Source organism: Ictalurus furcatus, chromosome 3, assembly GCF_023375685.1.
Source record: "Ictalurus furcatus strain D&B chromosome 3, Billie_1.0, whole genome shotgun sequence".
NCBI lineage: Eukaryota > Metazoa > Chordata > Actinopteri > Siluriformes > Ictaluridae > Ictalurus > Ictalurus furcatus.
In genome coordinates this window covers 10,056,577-10,079,536 of record NC_071257.1, presented here as the reverse complement: position 1 = coordinate 10,079,536, position 22,960 = coordinate 10,056,577, and the positions used below count along the sequence as shown (strand labels likewise).

The 22,960-nt window shown below is 37.1% G+C and overlaps 1 protein-coding gene across 6 annotated transcripts in view; it reads right to left on the bottom strand.

The window, feature by feature from the left end:
• lyst (lysosomal trafficking regulator) overlaps positions 1 to 22,960 on the bottom strand; it is a 238,577-nt gene that overhangs the window by 107,997 nt on the left and 107,620 nt on the right. For 4 of the 6 annotated variants that reach the window (XM_053620709.1, XM_053620710.1, XM_053620714.1 and 1 more), the window contains 13 exons: positions 20,970 to 21,079; positions 18,660 to 19,011; positions 15,475 to 15,573; positions 15,142 to 15,268; positions 14,837 to 15,010; positions 14,218 to 14,381; positions 11,702 to 11,892; positions 7,693 to 7,941; positions 1,636 to 1,809; positions 1,036 to 1,185; positions 791 to 928; positions 504 to 702; positions 107 to 235 (listed from right to left, as the gene is read on the bottom strand). In XM_053620709.1, coding sequence (XP_053476684.1) covers positions 107 to 235; positions 504 to 702; positions 791 to 928; positions 1,036 to 1,185; positions 1,636 to 1,809; positions 7,693 to 7,941; positions 11,702 to 11,892; positions 14,218 to 14,381; positions 14,837 to 15,010; positions 15,142 to 15,268; positions 15,475 to 15,573; positions 18,660 to 19,011; positions 20,970 to 21,079 — 2,256 coding nt within the window. The remainder of the gene's footprint in view (positions 1 to 106; positions 236 to 503; positions 703 to 790; positions 929 to 1,035; positions 1,186 to 1,635; positions 1,810 to 7,692; positions 7,942 to 11,701; positions 11,893 to 14,217; positions 14,382 to 14,836; positions 15,011 to 15,141; positions 15,269 to 15,474; positions 15,574 to 18,659; positions 19,012 to 20,969; positions 21,080 to 22,960) is intronic. The other 2 variants (XM_053620711.1, XM_053620715.1) reach the window with 1 other exon arrangement.

Below are 22,960 nucleotides of genomic sequence, written 5' to 3'. Positions count from 1 at the left end.
CAGGTCTTTTTTGCATGTGGATCCCTTTTTGTTTACAAACATCAAAGGGGTCTATACACATGTATAAATTGAGACCTCTGCTCAGATGGTGTATGGAGTGTATTACCTTCAGTTTGTATCTCAGTGATTGGAGCTGGGGAGAGCGAGAGCACAGAGCTGCAGGTGGACTTCCCTTCGTTGCTGGACTGTCGCAGACACATCATGGACTGGACCTTCTCCTGATACAGCTTACCATCTGAGACAGAAATGTACACATCAATAACATATCTAATAGCGACCATATGGGAGCAGGAACTTTGAGCACATTTTTATTTAAGGAGTTGAAGAAGAAAGAAGAAAAAGGTATACATTAGATAGATTTACCTTTTTGCTTTAGCTACCTATAATTCTATCAACAATTTTATTAATTTTTCTTTTTAGCTTTCTTTTCTTCTTACATTCCTTCCTTATACTTTTATCCATTCACACAACCATCCATCTATTGCAGTGATAAGGTCCCTCACCAATATGTAGAAAGAAGTAAAAGCTGGATGGCGTGTGACACACATAGGTGTTAGTAGGTGGGTGCACAGCCAGCAGGAAGTTGTAGAGCAAACACAGCAGGTCCAGGTCAGGGGGTGAACCAAGTACTTCCTGAATGATTTTAATGAAGGAGAGGCACACTCCGTGTGGAACAGAGGTAAGGTGGTCATCCTGATTCTCCTGTCAGAATGAAAAAGGTCAAGGAAAGAGGTAATGAAGGTAAAGTTATTTCTGAAAAAGTAAATATTTGAGGAGGGTGGGGTCTTGCCTGGAGCACTTGGCAGGTTAGCAGGAACCGGTGTACCACTTGGGCTTTGAGCAGTTGCTGAATATTGAATGCCTGCTGAGGGTGGTGCTCTCTGATAAGAATCTCTAGAGCAGCTAAAAGAGTCTCCCACACTCCACTCTGAGCAAAATCAAACACATGATAAACCATACGTTATGTGATGTACATCTGCAGGAAATGTCATTATTGTTGTATATAAATATCTGTGAAGTGTTTTAGCATGTTACCTGAGCTTTGGCCCATATCTTCCAGTCCAGTAGTATTTCAGAGAGCAGCCTCAGGTCTTGTACCACAATAGTGGACTCTGTGTCCACATGCCACTGATTGTCGTCCTTTACCATCAGGATAGAGCCACTGCAGCAGCCATCCAACAGAGCCTACACACACACACACACACGGACATTTAGCAAGTAAATGTAGGAAACATATAAGATCACTTATAAAACACACACACACACACACAGAAATTAACTGGAAAAAAACCCCTTTATTTAAACAAAGAGCATCGGCAATAAAGTAAAACCATAGACAATAAAGACAGAAAAACCGTAGTATGCATATCCATAAAATGAATGAGCTTTATAAGGGAGAGTAGGGGAGCTCCAATCTTGACTAATATACACTAATGCACCTTTAAAGGGTAAATGTATGAAAGGCAAGACAAGCCTAGAACATAAATTAGAAAAGACTGGTAACCTAGATGCGCACACAGAACCTGCTTTTATATACAGAGTTAGCAGTTGCTCCGATTATATACTGTATTCATAAAGAAAACATTACATTTTGACAAAAGCTCCTGAAATTATAAATGTTTAACGCATGAACACCTTAAGAATATGATATCCCACAATGCATTTGGTCTTCATGAGGACTTGGTGGACCATGGAGTACCCGTGGCAACACTCCATCTCATGCATGCGTTGCTGATTGTGCTTAACAAGTGACAGCAAAACCTGCAGTGCCAATGCTTGAGTCTTCTCACAATCACTTAGCTCCACTGCCTGAGTGAGAGAGACCGAAAGAGAGAAATAGGAAAGAAAAGACCAAAAACAGGTTATTATCTCAACCGTCTGTAAAAATTACTATAACTTCAACATCTACTAAGGGTCATTCCATCTCAAGTGGTCCAATAATTGCTTGACCCATTTTTAATTTTCCAAATTTTTTGAGCGATTACCTCTATGTATTGGCATTGCAAAACCACCAGTTTTTTTGTTAACAATTTTTAAATGTTTTTATTTTTAAATTACTAGGTTTAACTATGACGGCCATCTTTGTGTCATGGCATACACCACATTTTGGTTATACAGCTGTTGATGGAAACCTCAAAATCTTGGATCAGAATGGTCCAAGCTCCTTGTAACAAAAACTGATCTCTAGAGTACATTACAAGGAAACATTTTGTACATTCTTGTTCCTTAGACTGAAGTCCAAATGTAATGCTCAAGAATTCCACATTTAGGGTCAATTTATAATGGGAAGAGTTCAAGTCTCAGTCTTGTTTTTTTTTTTTAGGGATTACCTTGGTAAGTATAGTGTTGAACATAGCATACAGAATATTTCAGGTTTAAGAGCTCTCTTTTGTATTTTTATGGGGGTAAGGAAGTGCAATTTTAAAAAATTCCCTGAGTTTGAGATTCCACTTGTTACAGAGCTAGGGCTAGTAGAAATCTGGGGAAAAGCCTACTTTATTCATGCATTTTGAGAAATTAACAGATTTAATATAAGCATAACAAATAATGAAAAGTATTTTACAGTAATTGTTCATGAATGACATACAATAGCTTACGGGGTCTATATTGGCAACAGTGAAACATGATCTATCATAATAAAGTACGCTTTTCCCATATAACCAGTGAAATCTCAAACTCGGGTTCGTATCTGGTCCCACACAGGAATTGTTCAACCCAAAATTGAGGGGAATTTTTTATTGCACTTTCTTTTCCCCTTAAAAAAAAAGAGATTTCTCAAACCTGAAATATTCTGCATGCACACTATACTTACCTAGGTACCCCCTAAAAAAAAAAGTTAAGACTGAGATTCAAACCATTCCCATTATAAACTGACGCTAAACTGAGTGGAACTGTGAACAATCTTGAGCATTACATTTGGACTTAAATTCTAAGTCTAAGGAAGAAGAATGTGCATAATGTTTATGGACCTTGTAATGTCCGCTAGAGATCAGTTTTTGTTCAAAGGAGCTAGGACCATCCTGAGCCGAGATATTGAGGTTGTGTGCCATGACACTAAGATGGCCGTTGTAGTTAAACCAAGTGAAAAATAAATAAATACAATAAACTGTTGGTTTTGCAATGTCAATACATAGAGGTAATCATTTAAAAAAGAGGGAAAATTAAAAACGGTCAAGCAACCTGCATTGGACCACTTGAGATGGAATGACCCCTAACAATTCTAAACATCCTAAAATTAAGAATTTAACTAAAGACAGGTGAAGCCATAGTCACAGGTAATGTTTTCAGACAATTTTGTACTGTTAGTTTTTGATAAATTACCCATGTAAGTCTGTTTATGTAGATTTACTTTCCTAGCATATTTTAATTTGAATACAACACAAATTAATATCAGCTTTCATTGGAACAGGAAGTGTGTTACAACCTCCACATATTATTTTTGTGATTTAAGTAGGAAAATACCATAATATCTAAAAAGTGCAAAACATTAACTATTCCACTGATCTTCCCTTGACATCTGTTTAGTGAATCACAAAATCAGTTTTTAAAACCAAAGGAGGGTGTTGTGGATAAAAAATGTCATAAAATAAACATAAGGGAGACCTAGCATCCAGCAAAGGGGAGAGGAAGGACTGACGACGGGCACCTAGACACATAGAAGCGGGATTAGGCGGACATTGACAAATTGGAATTACACTTTAAAGATCTTTAAGAGCAGTAGTAGTCAAAAAAGTCAAAAAGAGATATACGAGCTGAGCTCAGGAGTGCTAATACACACACACACACACACACACGCTCGTACAGTCAAGGGCGGGCAAGCAGACATAACACACACACACACACACTCTCCCTCTCACACACTTACTACAATAACTTTATAAGAATAATAAAAAGAAATATTAAGATATTTTAAGGGTAATATCTTATAATAATAATATATATACTCTTTATAAAAACCAGAATAATAGGACATGTGGGACAGTAGAAGGGTAATATAATGATATTATGAAGTAGGAAGTACAGTAAACCGTGTTTTCAAGCAGTATAACTATATATAAAATAGAGATATAGAGCTAATATGAAAATAAATTATAAACTAGAAATGCAGGCTCGCAAGGAAGGCCTTAAATTTAAGAAAGAACCATGAGGAGCCATTTATAAGGGTGGCTGAGTCAAGCTGCCCCCCCGCGAGATAACAATAAGACCAAGGTCACTCTAGATTGTTTAGTCTTGTCCACTTTCTATTTTACGGGTTATTCAAATTCTCTGGTTTCGATTCTCTGTGTAATTCAAAACTCTGGGTTTTTATTTTCTGGGTTATTAGAAATGCCTGGGTTCTGATTTTATGTGTAAATTAAAACCCCTGGTTTCAATTCTATGTGTAAGTGAAATAGCCCTTTTCTGGAACATAAGAGTAAGGTAAATGAGCTCTTTTTTAACCCTATTGGTAGTGAGATCATAGTCTTCTTGAAACATATGGGTTATTTAGTGTGTAAGTACAGTATAAATACTGGAGCTTAAGCTCAGGGTATTGGGATCACCTCTGAGAATTCTCATCGGTGTGGATCTCGTGTGGTGGAACGGAACAATAAAGCTGGACCCTTGCTTCTTCTCACTCACAGCTGGTGTATTTTTTCTATCTCCAACTGGGCTCAGAGGTAGATGTGAGTATTGGCTTCTATGTTGAATTTTAAGTGTTTTTGGGTAATAGGCTAAATTTGAGCCAACAAGGGGCTGCAATATTTTATTTTCATTTTATTCATTTACAGAAAGTAAAAAAGTGGTGTTTTTGACTTTCGTGGAATTTTTCTCGAAAGTGTAATAAAGCCTGTGAGCATAAGCCAACCATTACCATTTGTGCTGAGCTGCTATTTTTGGAAAGAATTGGAAATAAACACTGTTTCCTAAAGGCTTACACAAACACCTCTAAAAGCACATGAGAAGACAGAAAATGTCAGTGAGCCAGTTATTTCTGCTGATATTTCTCCTGATGCATTAACACAAATTATTTCAGAAGTGATTTTCAGTCTTACACTCCCTGGCAATTTTAATATGAACACCTGCACACCTGCCCATTTATGCAATTATCCTATCAGTCACAATCACGTGGTAGCAATGATATTCATAAAATATTGTAGATACACGTCAAGAGCTCCAGTCAATGTTTACATCAAACATCCAGAATGGAGGAAAAAAATGTTATCTCTGTCATTTTGACCAAGTCATTTGAATTTGCTGGTGCCAGACGGAGCTGGTTCCATTTTTTGGATGGAATTCAAATAATTACAATAATCTGTTGTCATCATTATTCCATCTCTAATTTTCCCCTTCTTTTCTTTAACCATTATAATTATTTTTAAAAAAAATGAATAATGTAAGATTAATATATTAGAGTAATTATATTTTATTTTTATTTTCATGCTGTTATTATTGTTTTATTTTATCATTTCATTATATATTTTCCATAGTGAAACACTGATCTTTTTGTTTTATGCATGAAACCATTTGTAAATAAAGTATATAAAGTAAATATATATTAGTCTATATAAATAAAGTTTAATAAAGTTTTACATTTTTGCCCCACTTTTGCTTTCCCTTTACCTTATTTAATTAGAAAAGAAAAGCCAAATAATATATTCAATATAACAAATTTGACTGATGTCTCTGCAGGCACACTACAGTGGGGAACTAAAGGTTTCTGCCATATTTACAAAACTTTCAGAAACACTGATTTTCTTTGTACTCTCATGTGTTTGTTGATCAACTGTATTCTCGACAGAGCTTATTTGCAGACATTGACGCCCACAGAACTCCAATTAAGTTCAACTGCACAGACAACTAGGAGCACAAAATGAACAATAATGGTGAGGACTGAAAGACAGAAGTGAAAGTTATTTTGACTCATAATGATCAATGAGGGTAAAGACTTAAAGGCAGAAATCGGTGTTATTTTTGACACACTTCTATGCCAGTAAAATAATAATAATAATAATAACAACAACTAGCACTACATCTTCCAACAGGTGAGGCATCAGTTTGTGGCTATGTGCAGACAGAGCAGCCCATCCTCCATTTATACAGCGGCTTTTCTTTTGGTATAATTGAATAATTTGTTTTATTTTTCTTAATTTATCAGATTGTGTTGGCTCACTTTCTGTAATTTTTTTTATAGTCCTCAATTAATGCCAATAATATAAGCTGAACGGTTTTCACAAAATGTTCTTAATGGTATTCTTAGTCCCTGACCTAATGAACTGGCATGTGGATGTGTTTTAAGTAAGAATGGCAAAGCATACAAGTCTCTCTGGATAAGGGGGTCTGCTAAATGCTGTAAACTGAATAAAAATATGCAAACTTGAGAGTTTATTACATTTCTAAAACTGCAGTAATCAATGTAAATTACACGATTTGAAGTCGATCAAGTCAAGGTTTACATTAGTTGGTCTTCTTATGTGTAAAACTTGAGCCAGACTCAAATATGAGGATGGGTGATCCACTGTGGTGACACCCTATGGGAGCAGCTGAAAGAGGGAGGATAAAGTCTTCTTATATGCAAATTTATACTCCAGAGCACAAGTATGATATGAAATTTTTGCTGAATTTAGGGGATTTTTATGAATACCAAATTTCTTGTGTAAACTCTCATATGAAAGGCTTATGAATAAATCAGTTTGTATCTAGCTTAATAAATGAGGCCCAATGTTAGTATGGCTCATAGGCTCCAGTAATTAATGGCTCAGTGCTCCGTTAATTAATTTAGATATTGAGAGGAAAAACTGACATGGTGGTGCATCAGAGTTAAATGGGCTTGGTCACTCAACAAAAAGAGTGGGCTCTTTATGTATGTGCATTGCTGGTTATGCAGGTCTTTCTTTTGACCCTCCATCCACACATCAATGTCCACTAGCTTTACATTCATCAGTCCTTTAAAGATGTGGTTTTGGGCTGAGCTGGAGCATGGAGAAATCTCTCACTAGATTCCTGTTCCTTTCTGCTAGGGGTGTCACTGAGGACATCCGTGTCTTTTTGTAGTGCTACACTGTGTTGCTGTGACTCCCCCATTACTGAGAGAGTCTATTATATCCTGTCTTGGAGTCTAGACCACTGGCACTGGCAGTGTCAGGTCCTGGGGGTCTATGTGGCTTACGTAGCTGTCGGTTCTGCTCACGTCGATCTCCAGGAATTTTCTCGAAGAACAGTCTCAGTAATTTACATAGAATGGTATGAAATACAAAAAATATCCAGTGAGCAGCAGTTCTGCAGGCGGAAACATCTTGTTGATGACATAGGTCAGAGGCGAATGGCCAATTCAAAGCTAAATCACTCTTTATAACCATGGTGAGCAGAAAAGCATCTCGGAACACACAACACATCAAACCTTGAGGATGGGCTACAATCAGGTTACACTACTGTCAGCACAGAACAGGAATCTGAGGTTATAGTGAGCACAGGTTTACTGAAACTGGACAGTTGAAAACTGGAGGAAAAACCCCCCACAAAGCCTTGTCTTTTTCCAATCTGCAGCTGCCCAGTTTCAGTAAGCCTGTTTGTAAAATACATCAATAAGTTCCAAACTGCTTATTAGACATGACTGAAGGGGAGCCTAAGTACAGAATACTCTTGTATATTCAAACTGAAGTGTTTTTTATACTCCAAAAACATTGTATGTTCAAATGTTAATTAAGTAATTACCCGAGCAAAGAGAAAGATGAATGCACCAGTGCCACCGATCTTATGCAGACAGCTGTGGAGTCCAAGGGGCTGCAAAGCCTGCAAGCGCCTGAGTGACAGAGGCTCCAGCACAGAGCTCTGCAATTCTTTAGCACTGAAGGGCCTCTGGAATGCTACAGGAGCCTTGACCTGACCTTTCAGGCGGATCACTGGCTCATAGATGGTGTAGATGGAAGGATTGCTGGGAGAGTAGACAACAGCTAGGCTATCCTGGGTGATGAATTTAGGCATTTACATAAAAGAAAGAGAACAGATAATCATTAAATCAAACAGACACTTCAGGGAAATTTATTTCTAGGAGACAATATACATCTTGATTTTGAAAAAGAGAATCTAACATCAGTGGATGAGAGACTTAACTTTTTTTTGTTTTTTTTTTACAAATAACTTTTATTAGTATTTAATTGCTGCTCAGTGTTCTGCTGTTTAAAATGCATGACACTGAATAAATTATATAATATATTCAGTATATTATATACATACACACATATATACATACACACACAATCTCACAAAAGTGAGTACGCGTAGCACACATGTTGAACTTCCAGTGACCGGTATGAGGGAGTGTGAGAGCAATGACACATATATATGAATATATTTATATATACACATCATACACACACACACACACACACACACACACACATATATATATATATATATATATATATATATATATATATATATATATATATATATATATATATATATATATATATTATATATATACACACACACACACACACACACACATACATATTAGGGATGCACCGAATGTTCAGAAACCGAAATTATTTGGCCGAAAATAGCAAAAAAAAGGCACTTTCGGTGTTCGGCTGAATAAGTGAAAAGGCCGAATAAATTTTACCGAACAATGACGTGTTTCATGATGCACCAAATAGCCTAGCAACCAGAGTGAGACACGTGAATTTCACGACCTCCACTTCCGGCAGCGCACTTGGAGCGATGAGCGGGCGCGCGCATGCACGTGCTACGTGCGCGAGCGCATGCTCTACAGATGTTGACAACCGTGACATTGTTTACTGTGGACACGTGCACGTTTGTTTTGTTTCTGTTCCGGAGTATTCTGTCACGTCGCGAGACGTAAGGGAGTAGAGTACGGAAGCAGGTAAAGACGTATTTATTTAAGGGAACATAACATTAACAACATATCTAACTATCCTATATCTACTATAATACTCCGCGAAGTGTACAGGGACGCGAGCGATATATATCCCCAATATAATCAGACGTATAGAACCAAATAGAATCATTTTTTGCACTCTTGTCAATGCACTTTTTAATGCACTTTTTGTTGTAGGCTACAGAGTGTTACATTCTTTCAGCAGTCAGTTATAGTCCTAACATAGGCTATTCAGGGGGGGCTCAAAGATCATCAAAACATCAAAATATTTTTATTTTACTCATTTATTTATTTAAAGTCATATTGTGCCTTGTTGGTAGCCTATGCCTGCTGGAATGAAAAAAAATGTTCAGTGTTAAATAAATATTTTGAAATTGCAGTTTTTGTAATTGATTTTTTGCTTTGAAAAGCAAGACAAAATAGTACAAAGCACATTTTGACTATTTAATTTATGCAATAGTGAAAAAAAATTGCAAAATAAATGGAAAAAACGCGAAAAAAACATGTTCGGTTTCGTCCTTCGGCCAAGTTTTTCATTATATTCGGATTCGGTTTCGGCCAAGAATTTTCATTTCAGTGCATCCCTTATACACATACACACATATATATACATACACACACACACACACACACACATACATATATATACACATACACTCTCTCTCTCTCTGGGGCAAAAAAATAATAAAAAATGAGACAAGCCAAAATGGCAAAATATTCAATGGTCTTAACAACAAATCATTGGTCAGAAAATTAGCTAGAAACAGGGAAATTCACTTGTATAGTTTTCTTATATGCAAAGGTAAAATGATAATAATGATTAAAATATCTGATGTAAAATTCAAACTAACACATCTAAACTAAAAACATTAATACAAACAAACAAACAAATAAATAACTTGTATGCAAGTTTACCCACAAGGCTTAAACTTTTAAAGAAATCAAAGGGAAAATCTAACATATACTAAGTTACTTTATGTATTTTTTTTTTAATTCTTTTAATTTCCTGACCAATGATTTGTTGTTAAGGGCATTTAAAGCTTAATATTTTGCCATTTTATATATATATATATATATATATATATATATATATATATATATATATATATATATATATATATGGAGAGAGAGAGAGAGAGAGAGAGAGCGCGAGAGAGAGAGATCTTTACTACATATATAGTTGAGTGCAAATGTTTACATCCCCCATGGTTTATCTTTATTTATATATCAAGACAGGTGACAAATGCACCTGAGCAGCTTAGCCTTAGCATAGATTCTACACATCTTTTGAACTGCACTGGAGGTATGAACAGCATTTGTCCAAAAGATATTCCCTCATTTGGTGTATTGATGATGGTGGTGGAGACTTCTGTCTAACATGTTGCTCCTCATTTTTATTCTCATCATGCCATGTGGATGGGGGAACTGTCATCCTGGAAGAGGCCGCTCTCAGCAGGAGAGTAATGTTTCACAGAATAAAGGTGATCAGTGAAAATAACACTGCACACATTTGTAGTGACCCTTCTCTCTAAAACAATTCTTTTATACAGGTGTGCAGAGAGCAGGTCAAGTATGCAGTGAAAAATTCTGATTTACTATGAAACAACTTAAAAATTCACCAAAAATTTTTACATTAAAAAAAATTATTTAAAAAGTGAAAATATATAGTGCTGGCAAATATTCATATGCTATGTTAAAATATGCCAATATCTGTTGCAAGATTAAACCATTATCCTATAGGCATGCATATGTTCTCATACTGTGACAACAGCTGATGTAGCATAATGTTTTTGCTTGTCATATGTGAAAATCAGCAGAATAGTTCCATGAATACAGGAAGGACGTGAGCTATGACGTCACACCCGAAAGACTGTCAAATAATTTTTCTTTTAACATAGGTTGTCTTGATTACCATAATTTTAACACAGCTTCCCTGAATTCTTGAATCAGGTGTTGATTAATTTTCTATAGCTGCATGGATCTGAACATTTATGACCAACATTAATGACAGGTGTTTATTAATGCACTTCTAATTCTTTACTGTTCCAATAACAGCTCATTGACAGGGACAATCCAAGTGAAGGAAGGTGAAGGAAGATCCACGTAATCGAAGCCTAATAATAAATGGATTAAAAATGTGTTATATAAAAAAGCTTATAATCTTTGATATGGTGAAGTTTTCTTTTAGAAGATGTTTATTTCAGAATTATGGCAGGAGTCTATGCAATGCCAGTGCTTTATAAGTCAGTGAGTTTCCAGACACCTGTGTTAGTCCCTGCCAAAATATTTGGTATTCACTTTTATTGGGGATATTGTTGAGTGATGGAAGGAGTATGCTGAGGAACACAGGAGGCAGTGCTAAAAATTTCTGTTGCACTGAGATCTGCTAGATCTAGTGCCTTTGGACTAGTGAACTGGGATGGTGGCATCTACTGAGCGCGAGTTCCAATTAAGAGGAGAATCGCACTTTTCCTGCTGGAGAAATTATATCCTACAGCTTGGAAATGTCTGGGGATTCCCCAGGAGGAGCTGGAATCTGGTTGGAGATTGGGCTAACCTTCTCAGCCTGTTGCCACCACAGTCCCATCAGAAAAAGTAGGGGGAAAAAAACAATTAAATAATGTTGTTTAAAAATAAATATATTTGACTTCTTGTTTTGCCTAAGGGAATGCACACTTTTGCACTCAACTGTATTTAAACTCATAAGTATAATAAGTCACAAATGTGTAAGGGTGAGTTAATATTACAATTCAAGTGTACTGAGCTCATGACAAACTGATATCACATCCTTGTGCAATAATCTTAATTTTGCTCAAAACTTACAATAATAAATGAAGTGTCTATTTCAGAATTCCTCATCAGCAGCTCCCGAACTTGCTCACACTGAAGCCCTTCCTGAGTAATGTACTTGGAGAATGTCCCACTGGGCTTTCCATACTTGCATGGCATTATAGAGGTAAAGTCAGGACCATTTGTGTACAGATAAAAGGCCTCATCAGTGCGTATTCTGGAGCCTTAAACAGAAAAGCAAAAGTTTATCAGCAAAAAATAGGTATGGTAAAATGGTTAGCAGAGAAAAAAAAAATTTGATTTTTATGCTGCAAAAGTATTAGTTTAAATTTAGAAATCAGGTACTTTAGTTGTATAATTTCTTTGACATTATGATGTTTTATTAACTGATCGTTGCATTATACCATAAAAACACCAATAACTACCCCACTCTTCAAAACCCCAGGACAGTCTAGACAATAAAATTATCATGGTATCACAGTATAATGTTCATGTATAATGCATCATAGTTTCACAATGACCATATTTACTGACTGATATTTTATTATTCTTTAGTTACCATTATAAAAATCACATAACTTCACAAAATACTGCTTTTAAATCTAATTCCTTGCTTAATATGCAGAAAAACACTAACCAAATGCCACTGCTGGCAACAAGTCAAGCCCTTTTTGTTACTAATTTGTGTGCCTCAAATACCCTTAAAATATATACATCAAATAGGAAGGATGAAAATTATTCAGACATTATTATTATTCAGAAAACTATTTCAGACATTTGACCTTGCTGTGACCCTGTTTGGATCAATTCCAAATCTAATCAGTTCATCTGCTGGCTACAATCAGTACGTTTACATGGACAGCAATAATCTAATTATTGAGCTTATTCTGAATAAGACATTACTTAATGATTAATGTGTTTACATGAGTTGCTTTTAGAATATTCCTTTCATGTTCCTGTTTTACATGTTATAGAACATATATTGATTAACTGCACGCGTCATTACATCCTCACGCCACGCAGTCTGACGTTCCCTCCAGAATTTCACGTATCAACGTACAGTTCGTCTTAGTTATGGTACCATATACGGTTTTGTGTGTTTTATTTTTAATTTACAAAATCTTCGAGTGCAGTTAATTATTTGTCATACCATATGTGCAAATAGATGTCTGTGTGAAGCCATGGGCTGTGTCCAAAACCACATATTTACCTAATATATAGTAGCCGAAATACGTGCATTTTGCCTACTATATAGTAGGTAAGTACGCGGTTTCGGATGCAGCCATGCCCTCTTGTTTGCCGTCAAACGGTTGAGCACTGCCGTGTGTATTTGTCCTCTCGCAAAATGCAGTGAAAACTCCCACACAACGTCTGATTAAGGTGTGTACATGTCTGTAATGCACTTCGATAATGCGGCTAAAATAGGAATACTCCACATGTCTTAATTCGATTTGTGTTTACTTTGAGTACGACTTCAGTCAGATTAAGGTCATCAATAATCGCTGTTTATATGGTAGTTTCATAATCAGAGTATTGTCTTAATCGGGTTAATATCAGATTATTGTTGTCCATGTAAACATACTGAATGATAATCTCATATAAATCCTTCAAACATTTATACGCTCGAGTTCAAGAACAAATCAAAGAATATCTTGGAAGTACGAACAAATGAACGCACAGACAACAGAAAGCATAATTCGTGCACCAATTAGTGGCAGAGGCATACAAACATTTTGCATTGTTTGTGATATACCAAAAGCAAAATAATTTCTAGGAAAGGCTATTGTACAAGTCAATCACAACATAGTGGGCAGCTCCATATTGCTCCAAATTACTTCCTATTTCATTATTTATCAATTAACATAGTCGCTAACCACACTGTTCATAATATTATATTTATATAATACCTTATCACCTTATCATATGAACTTGATTACTAACCGACCAATGAGGCAAGATTCACTGAAATAGAGACCAAGGTTTTCAGGTGCTGAGTGATATCACATGCACCCATTGTGGGCACTGCAACAGCAATTCATGTTCTATATTTTTTTTTTCCTCCTTTCAATTTTTTTTTCTCCTATATTGTGTTTTATTGTTTCACTACTAACCTATGTGAAAAGATCCATGCCTTAAGAAGAATTACAATGGGTATACTAGATCAACTGTCATGTTGCTCACTTCTGCAACATTTCCTCTCTTATAAAGTGAATTTTCAATTTAAAAAAGAACATTCTGTTAAGCAACTTGAAATGAAGCAAAAAGCTTAATGCAACTTTGTGGACATTCACTATTATATGGTAGGCTCTACGACATTCACTACGACAGTAGGCTGTCATACAAGTATAACAACACATTATGAACACTTAAAAAAATATATAAATAAATAAATAAAAAAAACTTAACTACATTAAACCACTTCACTATATAATAAGTGCAAAATCTCAGCTACATTTTATACCAAGAAAAAATCTACCTTAAATTCACAGTACACTCTGACACAGGGACATGAACAGAGAGTTTTTCACTTGTGTAACTGAGAGTCATACCATTAAACAAAAGCACACTGCCCATATCCAAATGGGAAGTCAAGGTTTGTGGCAACACTTCTGAGCTGTTCAGGAAATGGCCCAGCATGCAAAAGGTCTTGCTACTATCAGATGACAGACTGGACTTCCTGGGGAGGGTGTAGTCTAGTGAGACCTCACATTTTCTGGTGAAAGTATAGACAGATGTTACAGGAGACAGACATTACTGCAGCTTACTGTAGGTACAATGTTACATTGATCTTTTCATTAGATAGAATCAACTGAATAGCCAAAGAAGGAATGCAGCATTGCTTTTTTCATTTAAGTGGTCATTCATAGAGCCACTGTTTACACCATGGCAGCATAAAAACACTACTGTTAATACTGCACTCAACTGCATTCTCATTTCTTATGAACGTCTATTATTTCTTACACAACATGTGTTTTTAAAAAGCAATTATAATTTATTATGTAGACTTTAAATCTTAAATTGACTCCAAGATCTCATTTTCACTTATTAATATAAAAAAAACCCTAAATTTATTTAATTCTTTAATCACTTAACTATCCCTTACAAAAATACTAGAAATATATTACTCAACTAAATGGACGAATGCAAGTGGTGATGTGAGTGACTTACTTGATGCCACACACCCAGAGTGCCAACCGACCACGGATGTTCTTCTTGCCCTCAGGCTGCTGTGTATAAGTGAGAGCAAGGTGCTGCCACCGGCCTACACTCAGTACACCATGCAAAGACTCGGCCTGGGCCAGCAGACCAGCCTTCATTTCATCATTAGGATCGATGCTGATCCTTTGGCCATAAATCCAGAAGTTAGTTCAGATATAGTTAGTTCATTGTACTACACAGAATTTATTTACCAGTGTAAAATCCACTAACACAATACATCCTAACAAGCACTAAAATTTACACTTGATTCCTACCTGAAGGTGCAGGCTCCTGAAGAAATGTCAGCCCACACTTGCAGCATTAGGGCTTTCGAGCCAATGGAAAGAACATGAAGGAGGTCTTTTTCTCCTTGCTGGACTCCACCACCCCGTATAATCTCAGCTTGAAAATACAACCACACAGACAGACACAGTCAGATATCCAGTAGATAAATATTCTGCTACATATAATAGTTAAAATTCCTTTTAAGGGACCAAAAGTAATTGGACAAACTATGATAATCATGAATTATACTGCCATTTTTAATACTTGGTTGCAAATCCTTTGTAGTCAATAATTACATGAAGAGTAGAACCCATAGACCTCACCAGACACTGGGTTTCTTCCCTGGTGATGCTCTCCCAGACCTTTACTGCAGCTGTATTCAGTTCTTGTTTGCACTTGGGGTGTTTTGCCTTCAGTTTTGCCTTTGCAAGAGAAAATGCATGCTCAATGGAATTTAGGTCTGGTGATTGACTTGACCACTGCAGAACGTTCCAGTTCTTTGCTTTCAAAAAGTCTTAGGTTGGTTTCGAAGTATGCTTCAGGTCATTGTCCATCTGTACTGTGAAGTGCTGGCCAATGGGTTTTGAGGCATTTGACTAAATCTCTACAGATAATATACAGGCCTATAAACTTCAAAATTCATCCTGCTGGTTTTCTCAGAAGTCAATAAATACAAGGGAACCAGTTCCATTTGCAGCCATACATGCCCACACCAGTGCATTCTTTCTTTTTATGAATGTACCTAAAGGTTGATTTAGGCACACCTGATATTTTTGTTAGCTCTCTGATGGGTTTGCTTTGATCTTTCAGCCTAATGATGGCTTGCTTCACTGGCAGTGACAGCTCTTTGGAGTTCATATTGAGAGTTAACAGCAACAGATTCCAAATGCAACACTTAAAATCAACTCCAGACTTTAATTCTGCTTACTTGTAAGTGAAATAATGAGGGAGTAACACACACCTGGCCATGGAACAGCTAAGCAGCCAATTGTTCAATTACGTTTGGTCCCTTAAAAAAAATGAGAGGAGGGCGGGGGTTGCATTGTTGGGCAGGGGGAACCACATTCAAAAAGTAGTGTAATTCCTACAGCATTAACCTGATCAGTTTAATAAATTCTATGAAACTGCTGCACTGTTAGCAATTTCATGTACAATGGTGCTTGAAAGTTTGTGAACCATTAAAACCATTTAAAATTTTGTAATATCTGAATAAATATGAAACATCATATTCATCATATTCATCATAAAAAACATCATCAGATTTTCACACAAGTCCCAAAAAGAAGACCAAAAGATCCCAATTGAACAAATGAAAAATAATATTATACTTGCTCACTTATTTATTGAGGAAAATGATCCAATATTACATATCTGTAAGTGGCAAATATGTGAACCTCTAGGATTAGCATTTGAAGGTGAAATTAGAGCCAGTTGTGTTTTCAATCAATGGGATGACAATCAGGTGTAAGTGAGCACCCTATTTTATTTAAAGAACAGGGATATATCAAAGTCTGATCTTCACAACACATTTGTGGAAGTGTATGATTGCATGAACAAATGAGATTTCTGAGGACTTCAGAAAAAGAGTTGTTGATGCTCATCAGGCAAGAAAAGGTTACAAACCCATCTCTAAATAGTTTGGACTCCACTAATCTACAGTCAGACAGATTGTGTACAAATGGAGGAAATTCAAGACCATTATTACCCTCCCCAGGAGATATCAACCAACAAAGATCACTCCAAGAGCAAGATATGTAATAGTCTGCAAGATCATAAAGGAGCCAGGGTAACATCTAAGTAACGAAAGGCCTCTCTCACATTGGCTAATTTTAATGTTCATGAGTCCACCATCAGGAGAACACTGAACAACAATGGTGTGCATGGCAGGGTTACAAGGAGAAAGTCACTGCTCTCATAAAAGAACATTGCTGTTCATCTGCAGTTTGCAGATGAGCAGGACAAGCTAGATCACATGGACAAGCCAGAAGGCTATTGAAAGAATGTTTTGTGGATAGATGAGACCAAAATAGAATATTTGTTTTAAATGAGAAGTGATATGTTTGGAGAAAGGAAAACACTGCATTCCAGCATAGGAACCTTATCCCATCTGTGAAACATGCTGGTGGCAATATCATGGTTTGGGTCTGTTTTGCTGCATCTGGCCCAGGATTGCCATCATTGATGGAACAATAAATTCTGAATTATACCAGTGAATTCTAAAGGAAAATGTCAGGACATCTGTCCATGAACCGAATCTTAAGAGAAAGTGGGGCATGCAGTAAGACAACGACCCTAAACACACAAGTCATTCTACGAAAGAATGGTTAAAGAATAATCAAGTTGATATTTTGGAATGGCCAAGTCAAAGTCCTGACCTTAATCCAATATAAATATTGTGGAAGGACCTGAAGCAAGCAGTTCATGTGAGGAAACCCACCATCATCCCACATTTGAAGCTGTTCTATACCGTGGAATGGGCTAAAATTCTTCCAAGCGGATGTGCAGGACTGATAAACAATTACTGGAAATGTTTAGTTGCAGTTATTGCTGCAAAAGGGGGTCACATCAGATACTGAAAGCAAAGGTTCACCTACTTTCACATACTGAAAGTAAAGATTCACATACCACTCACAGATATGTAATATTCAGCCATTTTCTGCAATAAATAAATGACCAAGTATAATATTTTTATCTCATTTGTTTAACAGGGTTCCCTCTATCTACTTTTAGGACTTGTGTGAAAATCTTATTATGTTTTAGGTCATATTTATGCAGAAATATAGAAAATTCTAACTACATAGAAAATTCAAACTTTCAAGAACCACTGTACATTCAAGACTGTATCACCATGAATAACTGTACTGTGGAACTGAAGACAATATTTTGTCACACTGTACTGTATATTTCATATGGATAAGATGACAAAAAATGTATTTGACTTTAAGAGGGATGGTGGATAGGGTATTAAAGGGTGCAGAATGAATTCTTCTTAAATGTATGATCACCAACTACTCTGTTTTAAGACTAAATTAAACGCAAATTCGAACTAATTTTGTTACCTATTTAGTAGTGAATCGGCATGTTTGAGTGGTAATAACGTAAAGCAAGATTTTGGTTTTATCCACTGTTATTTGAAATAACGTCACCCTTGCTGGGCAGCAACAATCCTGAAAGTTTTGTTGCTTGCCAGTCATGACAGGATCGTGAGTTGACTCAGTGTTTTCTGTTCAATGCTAGCTGACTGTGGGGAGCATGACATCATGTAAACCAATGTGCAAATCTACAGTGACAAACTAAAGGCAAAACTAGGCAGGCAAAAGTTGCTGCACTGTAATAAAAAGACTACTGACAAACAAGAAATTTGTCTTTTAAGTGATTATTACAGATGAATTTTCAGTTTTAATTTCGAGAAGACCTGCTGAAACTCTTGCAATAGAAAAATTAAAGTCCATAAAGTTAAATCAAAAAAGAATTCTAATTAAAACAACTGTGGAAAGCTCTTCTTTACCTCCTTGTGTAGGCCACTCCTCATCATTGTTCTTCACAGGTCGGATCCAGAGCGAGGCACTAAAGCCACTGGCCATGTGTGGCCAGCAGTTTTGCCCAACCAGAGGCAGGTGAAGAGGAGCAATGTGCCAAGGGGAAGCCTGACAATGCGGGGCATGACTCTCACCTTCCCCCTTGCCTGCGCCAAGCTTGCCCCTCCAAAGAGTATCCACTGCTGCCCTAATGCCAACCCCTCCATTGGTGGTTCTGTTGGAGGCACTGGTGCACAGGGACATGGGAAAAGACAAGTAATATAGTGGCTCCATTTCGGTGTTAGCCTCCACCATCTGGAGAATGCCATTCAGCAGAATCACCTAAAGGAGAACAGAAAGAAACTATAACACTATAACAAGTCAGCTGAATTATTATTTATTGCAGGTTTCAGAGAGATTAAGTGGTAAAAGCAACCATATGGTTAAAATAAGCAATGCGCATAAAAACAGAAAATTCTGCTTTTCAAATATATAGGCATTTGTAAATCCTAACAAAAATTGTGCAAACATGGAAAAGTAAGCAGTATGTGTCTTGCAGTATGTGTCACTTCCCATGGACCCTGTTTAGGTCAAATGGACCTGATAGCACAACCATAATGTGCAACAATAACATATAGCCTCCTGGCAGAAGCAATGTAGTTTTGGAGTAAACTATCATGCTACAGAATCTGGCATCTGTCATTACAAGATCCTCTGAATGACCAGTCAAAAAAGCAGCCCAAGGGCATCAATGGTCTACCACCATATTTTACAGTGGATATCAGGTGCTTTTTCCTGTATGTAGTCACTTTTATTTGCCAAACATGCTGATGGTGTGCATGATAATGTAAGGTACTGGAATTTGGTAAATTAATGACTTTCAAGTTGATTACCAGCCCTCTGTCTCTAGGGGGTCTTAATAGTTAATAGCTTTCATAACAGTTTTACTAAAAATGCAGACTTTAATACACTGAAAAAGACCCACTATAAGCATCACAGCATTTTGTACATGGGTACAAAATGCTGCAGCCAGATTACTGATTGGCACTAAAAAACGTGAGCACATTACAACTATGCTCGCTTCTCTTCACTGATTACCGGTCAAGTTCCATGTTGATTTAACACAGAAAATTTTGCTTTTTGTTTTTAAAGCTTTGCATGGACTTGCTCCGCAGTATATTTGAGATCTTCTCACCCCATACACTTCTTCAAGACAACTTCGATCATCCAATCAACTACTGCTCTCAGTTCCTCGTTCACATCTTAAGGCTAAAAGTGACCGGGCTTTCTTGGTGGCTGCTCCTAGGCTTTGGAATAGTCTTCTTCTCCACATCAGATCTTCCCCTTCTGTTTCTATGTTTAAATCTTCTTTGAAGACTTATTTGTATTCTTTATGTTTAAATTTGAGGGTATAAATTTTTCATTGGTCTAATCTTTGGTTTTTGTTTACTCTTAATTTGTTTTAATTCTGTTTTATATTTCTTGAAAAACACTTTGAACTTCTGTTGAAATACGTGCTTTATAAATCAATAAACTAAACTAAAACTCTAATCTGGTCTTCCTGTATTTAAGGTTTGCCAATGTCTTGCATCCTGTGGTCCATATTGTGCATTTTGTATTCTGGAAAAGGCTTCTCTGACATAGATATGCCTACCACCTGGAGGGTGATCATGATCTAGCCAACGGTTGTTAAGGTTTTTTTTTTTATTGACCAGAACAAGAACTCTAATGTCATCACAGTTGTTTTCTGTGGTCTTCTGGGCATTTTCATGTTCCTGAGCTCACCTGTAAATTCTTACTTCTGAAGATGGGTTTGTCTGTTGGGTTTGTTTAGATTTTTTCAGCATAACAATGGCCTGCTTCACTGGTGTGCCAGCTCTTGGGATTTCATATTGAGAGTTAACAACAGATTCCAAATGCAAATTGCACACTTGAAATCAACTCTAGACATTTTATCAGCTTACTTATATATGAAATAATGTGGGAATAATGTGAGGAAAAACACACGCTGGCAGCTGAGCAAGCCAATTGTCCAATTACAAAAATGGGGATTTACAAATCCCCCTTTTTATGTGGAAGCAAAAACACGCTGTTTTCGCGAGCAGCCAATGAAGACCATCACAAACAGCTATATAACACACTTCATGAAAGGAAATATCCGAAAAAGCATAATAGGGGCACTTTAATATTCAACACTTTGATATTTTTTGGTTCAAGTCTCCATTTATCTAGTTATGAACTTGAAATGTAAAGAGTGCAATAAACTTGTTCAGTGTAGAGTGATGTGGGAGGAGTCTTACAGTAGGCGGAGTCTTCTCCAAGAAGAGATGGATCAACAGGGCCACTTCCTCTGCTGTTATCCTGTCTTTCACCATTGAAACCAGCAATTCCACTAGCAAGGTCTGGCACTCTGTAAGGAAGAACAGACAACTAGTCAGACCCGCATGCTTCTGCATGCCCACAGCATGGTCTTGTGTGTTGCACAATCAATCACACAGCAAAATGCAATATGTATATTTTTGTATTATTACATCTATTTTCAAAAGAATATTAATCTTGTCTCATAAGAATCCTCACGATAATTATATAGAAAACTAAAAATTAAAAACCCCAAATATTGCATATTCTTTTTATATATACACATTAAATATATACGCACACACACACACACACACACACACACACACAGTATCTCACAAAACTGAGTACGCCCCTCACATTTTTGTAAATATTTGATCATATCTTTTCATGTGACAACACCGAAGAAACGACATTTTGCTACAATGTAAAGTAGTGAGTGTACAGCTTGTGTAACAGTGTAAATTTGCTGTCCCCTCAAAATAACTCAACACACAGCCATTAATGTCTAAACCGCTGGCAACAAAAGTAAGTACACCCCTAAGTGAAAACGTCGAAATTGGGCCCAATTAGCCATTTTCCCTCCCTGGTGTCATGTGACTTGTTAGCGTTACAAGGTCTCAGGTGTGAATGGGGAGCAGGTGTGTAAAATGGCAAAGAACTCTGAGGATCTGAAAAAAAGAATTGTTGCTCTACATAAAGATGGCCTAGGCTATAAGAAGACTGCCAAGACCCTGACACTGAGCTGCAGCATGGTGGCCAAGACCATACAGCGGTTTAACAGGACAGGTTCCATTCAGAACAGGCCTCACCATGGTCGACCAAAGAAGTTGAGTGCACGTGCTCAGCGTCATATCTAGAGGTTGTGTTTGGGAAATAGACGTAAGAGTGCAGAGGTTGAAGGGGTGGGGGGGTCAGCCTGTCAGTGCTCAGACCATACACCACACAATGCATCAAATTGGTCTGCATGGCTGTCATCCCAGAAGGAAGCCTCTTCTAAATGATGCACAAGAAAGCCCGCAAACAGTTTGCTGAAGACAAGCAGACTAAGGACATGGATTACTGGAACCATGTCCTGTGGTCTGATGAGACCAAGATAAACTTATTTGGTTCAGATGGTGTCAAGCTTGTTGTTATAGGAGATTTGGATCTCAGATATATGTAGCCTCAGTCCTACCGTTATTTCCAGCTTAATGTAAAATACAAGCTGATGCTGATATGTTATGTGATGTTATGTGAAAATCATTAACCCTCTTACCCCGTATGGCTGAAAAACTGGCTTGCCCGTCTTTGATCTATTCCCGTAAGGACGATATACCGGCTTGGTCGTCTATGCCAAATCCCCGTAAGGCTGATATAGAGGATTTACAGTGTAAACGTTATCCCCGTAAGGCCGGTGTACCGGCATTACTCTGCTATGATTCCTTACTTATTTAATTATTATTTTTTGACCCGGAAGGTTGATGTCACGACGTGATTACATTATTACGCCGGCATTACGATGAAGCTGATCCAAGCGTGAATATTGGTGTAATAGTAGAAGTTAAATAAAAATGCCAAAGCGAAAAGCTAATCGTGTTCCAGCTAAAGTTACACCTACAGTGAACACAGGTACATCTAAAACAGTGGGGAAAAAAAGACAAGACATACACAGTTACACAGGCGAGAGCGAGGATTCTAGATAGTGACAGCAGTGAAAGTTCAGGCGATGTTGAAACCGAAACCGAAACTGATAGAGACGCAAACTCTCCTGATTCAGACCCTGATCCGTCTTCATCTTCAGCATCAACCAGTGCGACTGACACTGTAGGGGTCTGGAGTCATAACCTGACCATCTCTGTGCATTCATGAAAACACTACCTGCTGGTCTGATTATCACCAGAAACTTGACTATAGGCGCTAAAATGCATTTATTTATTTAGTTTTTACTTGA